This window comes from Apostichopus japonicus, chromosome 14 (assembly GCF_037975245.1).
Source record: "Apostichopus japonicus isolate 1M-3 chromosome 14, ASM3797524v1, whole genome shotgun sequence".
NCBI classification, from domain to species: domain Eukaryota; kingdom Metazoa; phylum Echinodermata; class Holothuroidea; order Aspidochirotida; family Stichopodidae; genus Apostichopus; species Apostichopus japonicus.
The window spans coordinates 21,070,237-21,086,398 of NC_092574.1; the positions used below are offsets into that span (position 1 = coordinate 21,070,237).

General features: G+C 35.0%; 1 protein-coding gene across 1 annotated transcript in view; it reads right to left on the reverse strand.

Annotated features, from left to right (window-relative positions):
• Window positions 1-563: 563 nt before the first annotated feature.
• Window positions 564-16,162, reverse strand: part of LOC139979840 (neuromedin U receptor homolog nmur-2-like) — a 31,186-nt gene continuing 15,587 nt past the window's right edge. Inside the window, exon 2 of the mRNA XM_071990995.1 lies at window positions 564-9,639. Coding sequence (XP_071847096.1) covers window positions 7,743-8,846 — 1,104 coding nt within the window. The 5' untranslated portion in view covers window positions 8,847-9,639 and the 3' untranslated portion in view covers window positions 564-7,742. The remainder of the gene's footprint in view (window positions 9,640-16,162) is intronic.

A 16,162-nucleotide genomic window follows, 5' to 3' on the forward strand; every position in this document is an offset into this window, starting at 1 on the left:
TGTAAATGTATTTGTATATACAGAATACAAAGTTTTAAAATGTCATTAGAAACCTGAAAGAATGACAAAAACATGTTGATGCGTTTTAATGATATAGCTATGTATACGTATACGATCGACGCATTGCTACCCGTACGGCCGACAGCGTAAAGTAATACTGCAGAGAGCCGGCTATTAAAACAAAATGCTAAACTAAGATACCTTACAGTGCAATAATGGCAATATATCTGCATTTCTTGATTGTTTTCTTAAATGAGCTAATTTATTCTACCTTTGAGTTGTATGTATTAAAGGGGATTTTATAACAAATATATACAAATCGATTTTCAAAGAAAAGGACGAAATCACAATGTATCCGAAAGTGCTGTATTTACTATGTATATATATATATATATATATATATATATATATATATATATATATATATATGCATATATGAAACGGTAGTAAGTTGGAAAATGCAGAACAATGAAACAACTTCCAGCCTCCACCGGGATTCGAACCGGGGCCTCCCGCTTTATATACGGACAACCTAACCATCTAGGCCATGGACGCTGATTGTATATACAGGGGTTCGAAACCAGTTAGAAAGGTCGGTAATCCACTATTGTAGACTTCTGCCACCTTAATCGTATGCTGAGACTTTAAATTCTTACTCACATTCACAAAGGCAGAGTCACGGTTTAAATTAACATCTTTTTTAATCATTCCATTTCTTGAAAAGGAAATAAAGGGAAGCGGATAACTTAACCAACTGTGGCATTCCTTTCAACAACAAAACCTAGTTCCCATTTTTTTATCATAGGCATAGTTGCAGGTAGTTATGATCACGTGATGGCGTAGACGCGACGTGCGGTTGTCTGTAGCCTAAAGGAACAATTTAACCACCCTGATATAAAGCTTACCTTTTGAAATGAATAAAATACGTGTCAAATCTGATCTACCTTTAAAGCCATGAGTAAATATAAAACAACCTTAATGAAAGATTTCGATTTACTTTCTTTTAGTCCATTTCGATATTGATGTTGAAACCAACTTGATGGAAACACTGTCTCCTATTGTGCATCCAAAACAACGTCATTTGCATAAATATAAAGCCAAAAAATAATCACACGAAAAATATTCCCTTTTTTCTTCTATTTGTAATTTCAATGAAAAGTCTTTTCTGACGAGCCAGCTGCATGAAAACATACAACTTAACATACAGAGTGACAAGGAAGTCAAGCAAATATTACAAATGCGAGCAAACATTACAATGCAAGCTATTGTCATTAATCTTTTGTTTTAAATAAAAGAACTCATTGTTATCGAACACAATCGATCATTCATATTGTTCTCTTTTCTATACTTTAACAATAAAGATAAATCATTGTAATGCAAAATACTGGCTTCTGATTTTAGAACATCAACATTTCCGTTTATTCAGTCTGATCATTATCTCCCTTGATATTTTCATTGGTGATAGTTTTCCCCCTCAACATCTCTCCACAACCAAACTAAAATATAAAATGATATTATACACAAAGAAACAATAACTTCGTCGGAGAAAAATATTAATAATGTGACTAATGGAAGTCATAAACGAACAGCTGTACAATTTGTTTTTCATTTCATATTTTTTTTTCTATATACAGACTTCATTCAAACGATTATGCTTAGTATTTATAGTTAACATTCTCCGTGGAAGCCCGCTTTCGTTTAAAGTTTTGCAAGCAATAAAACAGTGAACACTTTTAATTTTTAAATCCTAGTAGATACATATACATAACAATTTTTTGGCCACCAAACCAACCTCAGCAATTCCAATAAATTTAAATCGCTTGACAGAAACTTCACAATTAGTCTCGTAGAATGATTTCCTTATGAAAAAAAAAAAAAATGAAAACTAGCACTGACAGACTAAATTTTGTGGTAAATACATAAATATACATATATAACATTGTGTCATGTAATGAATTATGCTAGACTAATCCTGTAAGTTCATTCAATTTTGTATACCGAGCAAATTACCCTCATTTGTTTTTCTTTCTACTCGTTGGTCTTTTTCAATGTCGGACCATGTCTGTTTATAACTGGAACTAACGATATAGGTACACCGGGACTTTTGTCGTTTCACCCTTTTGAGTTCCCTTCACCCCACAACTACCCCTCGCACGACTGACCTATCAAACGATTTTTACCCTCAAATCTTCGGTACACACATCAACCCATTCCCAGCAATAAAAAAAAAATAAACGATCAATCTTTTGGATTAGGCGCGGTTAATCTTTTATTTCCCATGTCTTTGATACATGATTCAAAATTTATGCGAATATTAATATATACCATGTCTTTCTAAACAAACGGTCAGAAATTCGGCATATCAGACATCCAAGAACGCTGCTAGCTCTGTTTAACAAATTCATTTATTTTTATTTTATTTCATTTTGTTTTGTTGTTATTGTTGAATGTTTCAAAGATCATCAAAATGTCGAAACTTATTAAAAAATAATATTCAAAGGTGCTTCCACGAGCTATGTAATAAGATGAACATTTCTAATGTTAACCACTAATGTAACATATATTATATCATTACATAACGGATCTTCTTTACCAAACAAGTGTTCTTTTTGCCTTGAGATTGTACACAACTATAAGAATCACAACTATAGAAATTAGATGAGAGATAAAAAAAATGATCGTACACAGTACGAAAAAGTTATGAATAATATAACATTTTAATAAACACATTTCACTATAATAAACCCTTGACAAAGCCTCAAAGTACATGAGCGATTCTGCTGTAATATCCTGTTCCCCTTCACCAGCCTTCAAAAATTTTAATTTAATTTTTGTTCATTTTCTACAAGTAGCATAAAAAAAAATCGATATATACACTATACAAAAACGCAAAGAGAAATTTATATACCCATGCCAAAAAATAGAACACGTCTATTCCCAGCAAGATAGAATTTACTCCCACTAATTAAAGAAAAAAAACAGAAATAGAAAAGCAAATAGATATCACAAGAAATTAATAAAGGTGTGAAAGAACGTTAGGCTTCAAAAAATCTTTGAATTCATACCTACTTTACCCCTTGCCCTAAAGTATAATCATGAAGATGATATTATGCTTCCGCCTGCTCTGGTTAAAATCATAAATAAGTCTATAACTGCAAATTTTCAGAGGATCTTACAAAAACTGTGAACAATCTTCTCAGTTCTTCATCTCCACTTCAACTCCAGATTCAATAAATTCAGTATATCAAATGATCTCAATAATGTAAAAGTAAAACTAAGGACAGAATGTTAAAGTAATAAATGATGTCTATGAAAAGGGGAGAATAAAAAAGTGCCGTTTTCTTCGCCAAGAGATTCTTTATTTTTCATTTCTTTTTAACTGTGGTTTGTTAAAAGTCTCTATATATGTTGTAACTCACAATGAAAGTTCAAATATATTACTACTGCTTTCTAATTAGTAAAGCTATGGGGAAACTTTTAATAAATTTCCTAAAACAGTGAATTTTTTTGGAGACTTTTTTTTCCTTCATATTACCGTGTTGAGTAAAATATATAAGATTAATCTTTACGCTTGCATGGTAACCTTACCTTGAAAATAAGGGAAAATTTCCAGCCCCTGTTATTTTCCGGGTGGATGCAAGAATGATCTTGTTAAGAAAGTAACCTTAATTGCATAACTGCGTCAATGGAAAGCTTTCTATATGCAAGAGTTTGTTGAAGCAAAACGTGATGGAATTAGGTGAATTAACAAAACCTCATTACACCACAGAATAATACTAAATTGTCAAATCTCAAATTGGCCCATAGTATATTTATACATGCTTCAAATCACAAATGTATTGGTGAAAAAGTCGAACTATATTTCATACGTTTGACTACCTGTAGGTACGGTCTACATCGGAACAGAAAACCAGTTCATCTTTTTTAGGCAAAACCAAACAAATGGATATATTTAGTGAAGTCATTTATTTATCTTTATCTGAAAACGGAAAACTTCCGTCTTAAAAGAGAGACAACAATTTTCTATTGTATCAAATCTATGACATTGTTTTTTTTTTGTCTATACAAGTATGTTTGTATATCCCTTTCAAAAACGGAACAGAAAAGTTTCGGGATTTTTCATGGGTTTTGGTAAAATGTTTACATCAATAAATTTATTATGTATAAAAGAGCGTAGTTTATATAAAAACAGGAATTAATAATAAACCATAAAGTAATAATAATAATACCAGTGAACATCGTAGATTAGCGTGTAAATGAATTCAACCAACCCTTGATTTACCAAATCATTTCTTATAATGTTACCAAATCATTTCTTTCTAGTATAGCATAATCTTCCTTTGCAATCAGTACGTTACACCGTAATAGTCTTAACTTAAGGCTATGGTTGAAAATCGGTACGTTTGAGAAACAGAACTGAAAACAAAATGCTCACGGAAATGCTTTTCTGACTCGCATCCACCCCTACCCCCCTCCCCCTCCCCCTTCCCCAGTCGTCATGGGTTCCAAACACTCTATACCTGCTATTATCTTTTGTCGAGGTCCACGATAATAGCTCTTTGTCCCGCTTTTCATCCCCCGACAAATAAAAGAAACATATTGATATAATAATGATATAAAAAAACATATATCATATCATGTCGTCTATGTCTTCCATTGTAGACGCAAGATCTATCATCTCCTCAATTATGATCTGCTACAATTCAACATTATTTCTTTCAGTGTCGTCAAGGGCAATGTACCGTAGAGCAGCTGACGTCACACTTGGTAGTAATATAAAGTTTGAAAAAATTCCTTTTTGCATACCGGCTGCTATAACTATAGTATATGGTTTAGGGATGAGTAATGATTACTACCGTTTGCATTCTATATGTTGGCACCGTCATGTAGCCGAGCGGGAACAAAATTAGATTAAATTATCAACCATTTTGGTGAGCTCGCGAAGTCTCAGGTAATTCAACCTGGTGCAAATCGATAACACGAAACCATTTCTTTCACACGACAGATCCAATTATTTGTGTCTGGTTGTGTTATAACCTAAATCAACACACATCGTATGGTGTAAGCCATAATGAAACGCGACTCCATCTCTTAGAGCAGGTTTTTTTTTGGGGGGGGGGTTGAAAATCTACCAAGGGTTGTCAGCAGTAAGGGTTTTTGCTACGAATGAAAGTTAAATACCAAGAGAATAATGCAATTCGATATTCAATATTTAGTTGCCTGCAAACTTTTGTTTTTACAAAAAAGCATATATATATATATATATATATATATATATACACCTGTTTCACATTTGCGCATCAAATATACGGAGCTTCCATTCGGAGTAGTTACGCAAATAATGTTATATACAGAGTTCGTTTTATGGAGTAGCTCTAACTTCATTGTATCGAGTTAGTTATGTACTAACACTTCCTATTTTCGGATAAGTGTCCATTTAAGCGCGTGGAGAGATAAATCATTCAACTAGATGTCAAATACAGTCGAACCTGTAGGCTAATTGTGGAAGGAAGCGAGTGGGTGTTTATTAATTCTTCAATCGCTTAGGCATATTTAAAAGCGTGCGGAGAGGTTATTTAATTTTCCAATATAAATTCCTTTCGGTGCATCTTCGACATAATTAGATGAAAATTTCAACGCGTATGAGAGAGTCAGTGAAATGAAATAACTTGTGAGTAGTAAAAGTAACACATAGCACACGGTTATACGTATAGATCAAAACTAGAAACTATAGTTTATAACGAAGAAAAAGAATTCGGAATATAGAACGTGTGATCATGTGAATGATTGAAATTCCCTCGATCTTCCAACTGAGCTAGCCAGGCCTTCGTTGGGTCCGATTTTAATTAATGATTTCTTCGCTACAAAAGCTGAAACCTGAAATCATTGAGCCTTGGATACCGTCTGGCTGATTATTACAACTAGTTTCATGCAATCTATATATCATGGAGAGCGGCAAGGAAATGAATTCCACAGAAATGCATTATGGTGAAAAGCCATGTTCAATATTGAAAGATATCGTTGTACCATGGTAATACTTTCATGGTTATTCCATGCTAACATATACTACCTTAAGTGTGTAATAGCCCATAGCAACGAGTATCGTGGAATCGGTATTGACAATGCAAAGCCATAAGCTAGGAAACAAGGTTACGAAATCCTTAACAAAGTTGTGTGGACAAAATTTCGAAGCAATTGATCGTTAATATTTCGTTTTTCGTGATATTTTCGAGGAAATAATTAGCTATAAAAATGTGTTCTTTACACCAGACTGTATAGTCTAATCAAACCCACATAAATGTTTCATGGTATACCTACCCTGTATCAAGAAGTTCCTTTCGCCCCACCCCCCCCCCCCCCGGACCTGCCACACTTCTCTTCTCTGAAATGGTTGCAATCAATTAAACAATAATTTGACGACAGTAATACATACTTACTGCCAGTCTGATTTTCATTATAAGTGACTTACGGGGTACACGTGTTGAAGGAGTCAAATTTTTCGTTGGGAAGACTAATAAACATTAATTACAATATTTGAGGTAGTTGGATAAAAAAGATGCGAAGCAAAATGTTCAAACATAGGGAATTTGAAGGGGTAAAAAAGCAATTTCTCACTTGACTTGAGGCTTACTGCTTTAATGCATCATCGTTCAAATACTACGTAAGTCTCTAGTTTAGATTCACGGCTTAAATTTGAAGTTTGGTGAGATATCGTGTTTGTCTTATAATGAATGACTCGAGTCAGTAAATATATGTTAGATATTGTCAGTTAACATTATATATTCACATGAATAAGGAGATTTGTAATGTGATTTTCACATTGGGATAAACAAGTGGGATATTTGCAAAAGAGAAAAAAGTTGGAATAATTTGGTCGCAGTCATAACTAAATCAAGAGCAAAAACGCAGCGCATACATGCTAGATTGATTCATCCGGCGTTGTTATGCTGTTATCATTTACTTAAAGAAGATAGCATATAGGCCTATGGTTACCCATTGAGCCAATTGGTTGCACACTTTTTGGAACGTATATTCTATACTTACAGTGAAAGGCTTTACTTGTATAGGCCTATATAAGTTTATTGCGCATTATGCAAGTGATGACGTGATGGATTAGAGTATGGCTGCTGGCAGTGACTGTGTGTGATTGTTGAATGATTGTAAGTGATTGGTGAGTTGAATGCGTTTGATTGCGAGCGGTAATAATGACCGCGTGGCGTCGGCGAGTGATTCTGAGTGAATGTGTGTGTTTGTGCATGATTTTGGAGTGATTTGTCAGTGATTGCGAGCGCCGGATAGGAGTTACCAGGTGTGGTTGCGAGTGATTTGCGGGAAATGGGAGTATTTCTGCGCGATTGTGAGGCTAGGTGAGTTTTTATTTCCGATTTACAACTGAGTGAGAGCGATTGTCTGTAAAACTGTGCGTGGTTGAGAGAGAATGTTACTTCAAAGAGAAAGAGAATTAAGGTGGGAGGTTTGTCAGCTGTCGCCAGCTAAATCTTTTTTGGAAGTTACGACAATTTAATCTCGGTGGTCTTCATTCACAGCGACCTTTCATTTACACAGGATATTCTCATGCAGACAATATTTAACAAATTTCATGGAAGCAGTACAACTCTATTGCAGAAGGAATTCTCCCATATGATCGTGTTGGGTCAATGACCATTACGCGCAATAGGCGATAAAAAAAAAACAATTAAAAAAAAAAAATGGTGGTACAATTTACTATTTTTTTTTTTTTTTCAAGCCTTGGCTTTTGTCATTTTAATATACGTGGTCGTAGTACTGGCTGCGGTACCGTTAGTAGTCGATGACTCGTCGACTTTGGAACACCGTTGAGGGAGGAAAGTCATTTTAAAGGCCTCTCTATACCGTTGGCTCATTGTGGTAAATATGATAGGGTTAACGACGGAGTTGAAGTATGACAACACTCGACCCGTGTTCGGCAACCAGTTGCCTTCGATCGGTATTTGAAACATTGATATGATAGATGTCATTTCAAACGGTGCTAAACATACGAAGAAAACCACACCGTTAAGAATCAACATCCGGGCAATTTGATCCCTGACCCGGGTGTCTTGATCCTTTTTGCCCCCTTGATGTCCCCTAAGTCGCTTTATAGATTGATTCAGACCCTTCACGATCATGACGTATAGATATATATTTAATAAGAGAGATACGATGAACGGGAGCGTCTGTAAACCATTCGTATAGATCGACCACATCTGCTTACGAGATCCACAGGTGGCGTACTCGGTCGGATACGTATGGTAGGGCGGTACATCTGGTAATGTAAAGCAATAATATTCATACAGTATGTTGCCCGGTATAAGTGTCGCTGAAAGCACCGTGGAAATCGTCCAGCTGCCTATACACATGAGCGCGATAAAAAGAGGTCGCTGAAAGTGGTTCCGGTTTTGAGGTCGACAAACTGCTATAAACCGCTCGAAAGATACCAACGTCACAAAACAGAGTGACGCGAAGTAAGAAACGTCGGACAGGAGAGGGAAAATAACACATCCGAAGACTTCTCCAAAGACGACGGCGTCGCCAGAGTAAGGGGATTGTTTGTAGATCCACACTTTCTCTCCCATGGCGAACACGAGGAAGATGACGTCAGCGATAGCTAGATTGACCAGATAACAGTTGGTCGGTGTGCGCATGGCAGGCAACCTAGCAACGACCACCATAAATGCCACATTATCAAGTATGCCTATGATAAGCAATATTGGCATTAAAATCCCGGAAGTGAAATGTTCGGCTGGAGTGTATTCAAGTGTCTGTAAGACTTCAATGGTCACATTAGCGCAACCCCCCTCATCGCTGTATTCCTCAGAGTACGTCATTCTTTTAATCTGTTTTTTTCCTGCTTTTTTCCTGCTTTTCTTGTATTGCAACGAATGCACTATATTAGTGTACACTATACTGCGCTACTGTGCTACAGAAGAACCACAGCAAGATTGACATACGAGAAACCGACATAGTTCAGTAACGGTCAGTCGACAAGAATTGATCATGTTAACTTTAGTCGTGCATGTAATTTGTTATAGCAATATCTCGTACGTAATACTGGTAATTAAGAATTCAACGAAGCAGATTGTATTTTTTGTCATCAGGGTAAAGTTTATGAACGTTTCCTCTAGTCGATAATGGCGACGTTTGCGTCCTTCTATTAAATGACTACTACATCATTCGAAATGTCTATACACCGATGGATTTTGTTACGTGAATTTGTGTATTCTTGTTCCCGTCCACGGATAGGAAAACTGCTTTTTTGTGTTCACGTGCAAGGCGGCAAAAAACTTAAGTCATCGTAGTCTGCTTGTCCACGTGGTTTCGTATCACAATAAGTTGGAAAATACGTTAAAAAATAATTGTTCTCGCCGACAGAGTGGTTCCAACCGTGATTTTGGCTGTTATCAACCATATAGTTCGTATATAAGAGTAATAAATAGAGAAAAGAGGGATTTCTAATTTGTCCTGTTGAGGGTTTTATCGTCACTGATTAAGCAGCATTTGTATCCCCGTGATAAGTATCACCTGACGGACGACATAAATTAGTATTCTTCAAGTTCCCTTAAAACTTGCCTCCTTCGAGAGGGAACATTGTCTTGCTTTACTGGTGTCGGTCAAATCCATCTGGAAATAAACAAGAAACGAAAGGATGATAGTATTCTCATTAATGTTAAAAACATTAATGATAAATCAATTTTTTTTCCTCTTTAGGTCTTCTTCTTCCTATCACTCGTCTCCTCTAATTTGTATATACGACACGTGCTTATATTTGCATATACTTTATCTTTACTTAATTATCAAAGTTTCGTTCTACAGAAATCTTTGATTTTCCTCAGTTTTGACCTATAGTGTGGGTGCAATACATTGTCGTATGGTTATTCTTGTATACGGCTCCAAATACGTCGGCAAAAAAATTTCATACTGACGTCATATATATATATATATATATATATATATATATTTATATATATATATATATATATATATATATATATATATATATATATATATATATATATAAATATATATATATATATATATATATATATATGTTGATACTAGTTGAGACTAGTGGAACACTAGTAGTTGTAACTCGGAGTTTCACGCGTTTTAGCGATCGTCAGACAACTCCTTCGAGAGGGAACATTGTTGTCTGACGATCGCTAAAACGTGTGAAACTCCGAGTTACAACTACTAGTGTTCCACTAGTCTCAACTAGTATCAACATATATTCCGCTCTGTCCACTGGACATAGAGCACTCTGCGCCAAGATAGACGCCAACCAACCAGCTCTCTCTCTCTCTCTCTCTCTATATATATATATATATGTATATATTTCATATTCTTTCTTCTCCTCATGAAATGAATCTTTACCGAGGTTCTTTGTTTCATTCTTCTCGCTCTTCTCGCCTACTCCCCCTGTACCCCCCCCTTTACCTCCCCCCATCCCACCTCCACAATTTGTTAAAAATATCTTCCACACTTGATAAATCGATCCATCTATATTATTATTATTATTGTCCTAGCGTGAAGACGTCAGTCACCTGTTTATTTCACTACAATTTAATGGATTTTTTTTTTTTTTGCTTTATGAAAAGGAGTGTGTGTATCGATCATAGATGATAAAATTTGACGAATACGCGATTGACCTTTATAGTCAAAATCCAATACCTGCCTAGAATGTGCGTCTTGACCTACTTCAAGTACCATTAAATGTTAAGGGTCAAGTTTTATTTTGAAAGAAAAAAAAGAAGAAAACAAATCTGAAACACTTTTACCAACTTTTGTTGACGCACTCACTTTGTACAACACATTTTTTTTGTCCCCTGAAGCAATGGAGTTTTAAGAGGACGCCGCCGCGCACATGAATGACCTTAGTTTTGAACATACCAACCAAAATCTAAAACAGACACATGTCATACTTTTAAGCAGATTGAAAAAGGATTGAAAACAGATTGGAAAACATTCTAATGCAGGATACAAGATATAACTTCTTTCTTCGAAACACTATAGCAGATTCTAAGGATGTAATGTTTCAAATAACACAAGATAGTATTGTTGTTATCTCAAGCAAAGGATGGGGTTAGAGGGGGGGGGGAGGACGTTGACACCGTTTTCAATATCACTTTAAATCCCCTTTTTTATTACACCCACTCCATCATGGACACAACCGATGGTCATCCAGCTTCCGTTCCACTACATCTAACCGAAACACCTATGTTGATTCAACAACGCCTTTACTCGCAAAGATGGTAAGAAAGTAATGAACAATGGATTTCCCGTCTCCTTAAAATTAAAAATCAGGCTCAGTTTTAGCTCTTGGAATTCTCCCGACAATTAAAAGTCATTTTTTTTACACCTTTGCAATCGCTAACCCCGAGCATTTGTAATCACCAAAAACGGGGAAAAAAATTGCCAAATAATGTATCCTACTAATGTTTTTAAACGAATTACTAAAAATAATGATAGAATATCCTCCAATTTTAAAGTTCACTGGCATTATAATTTGAGTAGATAAAAAAACGGGGGGGGGGACACAAGAGGAATGAATTATATGATTCTCCTGCTGGAACGGGGGGGGGGTGGGATATACAAGAGGGTTGCATTATATGATTTTCCTACCGGAGAATCCATCTTGCAGCCAATAAATTGCTTGAGCATGTGATGCATATCGAAAGGTGTGAATTTAGGCCTCTTTGTTTAATCTCAGGTATGATATTTATTTTTCTCATTTTCTAAAGTTTACGTTTATAATAAATTTGTCGATGAGAGAATTCCACCGGGGATTTGCGAGACGTCTTCCTATAACCTTTCACTCAGTCAAACTCTTTGCCACTCGCTGTTCTTTATCAGCCGTGTACGTTAGTCTATCAACATTTCGACGTCTGTGGAAAGCTGACATATAGGAAAGAGGCATTCAACTGATTTTCAACGCAGTCTGAGCAAAAACATTGGTTCGAATAAATGGACAGAAAGAATTAAAACATTCTCTCTTTTTTTCCTATATTGAGCAATGTGTATGGTACGCCGGTAGATACTCGAAATTAGGACCTTGTGAGTGTACTTGTCCCTATAAGTGCGATATAAGTGACGATTGTTTTCCGTTTCTTTCAATCGCTATCCGAAGTGAAACCTTGTGTGGGCCCATGTTTGGCCCGCGGGACGCCTATTGAGGGACCCTGCTATAGAGAAACTGTTTAATTGTTTAGATTTGTCGACTTGTTAAGTCTAAATAGGGCCTACATCGTTGACCCCATATTTGCATCTCAAAAAAGAAAATAGAAAAAAGTCAAAGAAGGCTATAGGTTCTCTAATTCTGTTAGGAAATCTCTTATAATTTTCCTCACCAGATCAAAGCATGACGCTATTTTCACTCAATGGTATAGCTAGTCACCGCACATAAAGTGTGTATTCGTGGAGGTCGCGCACATGCTTTTAAACGTAGATTTTTTTTTTGCCTGGTACGGAATGGCTTTATATAAAATAATAAAATAAAAAACGAGCCTTTCTAATCAAATAATAGCACAGGAGGATACAGGAACTGCATTTTAACTTGACAACGTTCAAAGCTGAGGTAGTTATCGATCAAATTCATTAATTGTGTTTGCATAATTCTTATTTCACCGACGCACATCCCTCAACCAAATTAACGACATATCAGGCTCGTGTTCATATGCAGATTTTTTTGTATTGTATATGTTTTTTGGGTGAAGTTTGATCGCAAATGCAACCATAAGCTTATAAAGTAGATTTTTGCGTTTACTCAACAGTTTAAGGAAATTATCCAACTATAATTTAATACAATTATAGTCTCCAGTTAAATGTAACTAAGATGTATATCACTAAGTGAAAGTTAATGAATGAATGGTTTCTTCCGACTTTGAAGATTTTGTCACCAAGATATTTTTTTGCTTCTGACAATTACCAATATTGATAAATTCAAAATTTGGCATTTTATTTCACTATTTGTGACCATACTTGAATAAGTCAAGCTGATAACCGATTTTGGTGTTGGATTTTAGTATATGGAGTATAGAATCGACAAATTGATCAAAACCAAATTCTGCTCAAACGGCAAATGTTTGCAGAATATTTATCAAAACACATCAAGCATTCCGAGAGCTAAGATGGTCATGTTACCACAGCCATTGTTATCACTTGAACATAACTTAATTTGCATATTTAATAGATGATTACATACGGTACCTTTAAAGAATTTCGTCGCCCAGAAAATGTCTACATTAGAATATTAAATGTGCAAAAACAACAATCGGAAATTTCCAAATTTTCGACTTATTTTCCATTATTTAAAATGTGACTAATGAGCAATTCATGGTCATCAGTGATCTAACAATTATTGTCAACTTACTGTAAAAAAGCAATCAACATCAAGGCAGAAATTAAACATCTGTAGTAGCCTAAATTTTGTATTTAAATTTGTAATAAACATGATGCAAGGAGAGTAGTCCGACCAATCAGTGTTAGTCGAGTGCATAACGATGGCAACGTATGTTTTCTGAGCTCTGATGGGCGGGAAATTATAAAGCAGCATTTTGAGTTTGGTAAAAAAAATCCCTAAACATTTGAGTAATTCTTAAAATAACATTGCATTTAACCAAACTGGAGACGTTCTTCAAGTCTTTTGTTTATCCCCCAAATGAATAAATCTGAGTGAGTAATTAATTAATTTAATTCAATCCCTCAACATTTTTGTCGGTGGGACATTCTTCATTTGTAGTAAAAAAAACACAAGAAAAAAGTTAATTTCCAATTTTTCAAAATTTTCGACTTTTTCTTCACTTCCCTGAACGAATACTTGAATAAACAAACTAATGAGTTACTCTGTTATGTGATTTTACTATGGAATAACATTAACATATTTAACCATTTCAACTTCAAAAAAAGGGGGATTTACGCGTGCTAAAAACAGACAATCACAGTTTATCTTGACGTTGTATACTCGTAGTCATATATGTTATCAAAGTGATCTCTATTGGCACTTCTGGTTTTTCAATCATGCTCGGGGTATTGTTTGGAAATTTAGCATGGAAACTATTGTCAGATATATAATTCCTCGTCTCGTGGTCATATTGTTTTTAGTACAAGTCTGCTTCTTAATGTAGGAACCTTGAATTAAGGCCAATGGAACAAAGGTAAGAAATTGGTTCCAAAAAGCAACAAAATTACCAAGAAAGTATATTTAAAAAAATGTAATCTGCTAGAAAAATTTGATGAACAATGTTTCCATCCCTACTTTGCAAGTACCAACATGTTAAAGATAATAACCATAGACATGTATTGACATCTGGATCGAAATCGAATTATAATATTTCAGCTTCTAGACTCTCTATCTTTCTATTTTCTTTCATTTTTGCTCAAGAATTTACTAAAATTAGAGAAAAATCAAAAGCTCACTCGTTGTTTTAAAGATTTGGACATGCTGTTGAGTGATCACGTTTTAAGAATTGAATTTCACTGACTCATCATTCCACGACATCTTAAAATTCTTCACTACATCAATGACGTCTGAAGGACTGACAAAATTTAACCTTTTAATATTTTTAATATTTGCTGAAAATTGTCTACAATTATACAGTTAACGTATGGATTACTCACATTGATGCTCTGATGCAATGTGCGTTTAGACTTTTTTTTTTTTTTTTTTTTGATAATCACGAAGAAATCTATTATTATCGTCAGTCGTTATACATATATCAATGATAACTATAATTACTTTAAACCTAGAGAAAGTAATCAACCCCTTCATCTCCCTCCACCCCTCCTTCTCCCTCTCCCGCACTCTCTCCCTCCCCTCCCTCTATGATTTAAATCTGTTGGGAATTCGACAGATGTCTTTGTTTAAAGCATCATAAAAGGCAAACAGAGTTTTATGTTCCTCCCAACCTTTACGCCATCCCTTCCATTAACACCAAACTTGAAACCTTTGGTGTATGTTGTTTGCTCCTGTTTCGAGATACTGGGTGTAATTGCATTTATATCGATCATGAATATCAGTGGGATTTTTGCTATCCTAATATCATTATTTAATATATCACAGTACATGCTGTCAATAAACGTGTCATATTAATCTACGTCACATAAACTACAATGTTTATTCTGTCATTTTTCTTCCACAACGAATTTTTTGTTATGATTTATAATAGACCTGTTTTGTAATTATGTTGCATTTTGTGTTGGATATTGGTTAAACTGACCCGCATAGACACGTCTAACGTTACTAACAAGAAACTCGTTAAAGAAGTATAGTGTAGTATATATATATATATATATATATAGCATGCACGCAGGACAGATATATCACACACTACTATGTGAATATAGGACTTCTCTTATACCGTGTTCCTAGCTCACAATAACAATGTATCAACCCGACCAGAGACTTCGAAAGCTGTCTCCTAACCTCCCTATTGTGCACTCTCCGTTTAACTGAAGTATATTTTCATAAAGACAATACATTATTCTATATTAAATATTTTCCCTGACTATAACCACATTTGCCCGAGCCTCATAATTGATCCTGGACATCGGGGTTGCAGCTAATCATCCAACACCTACCCCCTCCCCTCCCCTCCCTCCCCTTGCTCCCTACCTTCTGACATACATTCTTCCATTATCGTCAGTGTGAGCATATAATATTTATGCCTACCTTTTTTGGGTCAAGAAAATGGTGATCCATTTGATATGTTTTATGGACAAAAAAAAACATTTTTATAGAAGTCGAAATTTTATTCATTTTCTTACTACTTTTTTAAGTTTTTGTTATAACAATTTCTTAATGTTACTTTGGAATGAATATTCTGCAAATTAAAAATGAGCGGAATAATTAATTAACATTATTTTAGTTTTGTTAGTCAGTTCAAACTGATCCGTTTACTAACAAATCTCTTGATAATATGTGTTTTAAATCAATATAGGTCAACTTCATGAATATTCAAACATTGTAATACATAATTGATAGAGTACGTTGATTGACCAAGGGTTTGACGTGTCCAAATTCACACCTTTCCGCTAACCACTGCTCCTCATCTTTATACACAAATGAATTCTGTCTTTGTTTCTTTTGACTTTTTTTCCTCCCTTTTTGCTTATTGTTTTGGCCCCTCAAATTCCCTATGTGTGTATTTCT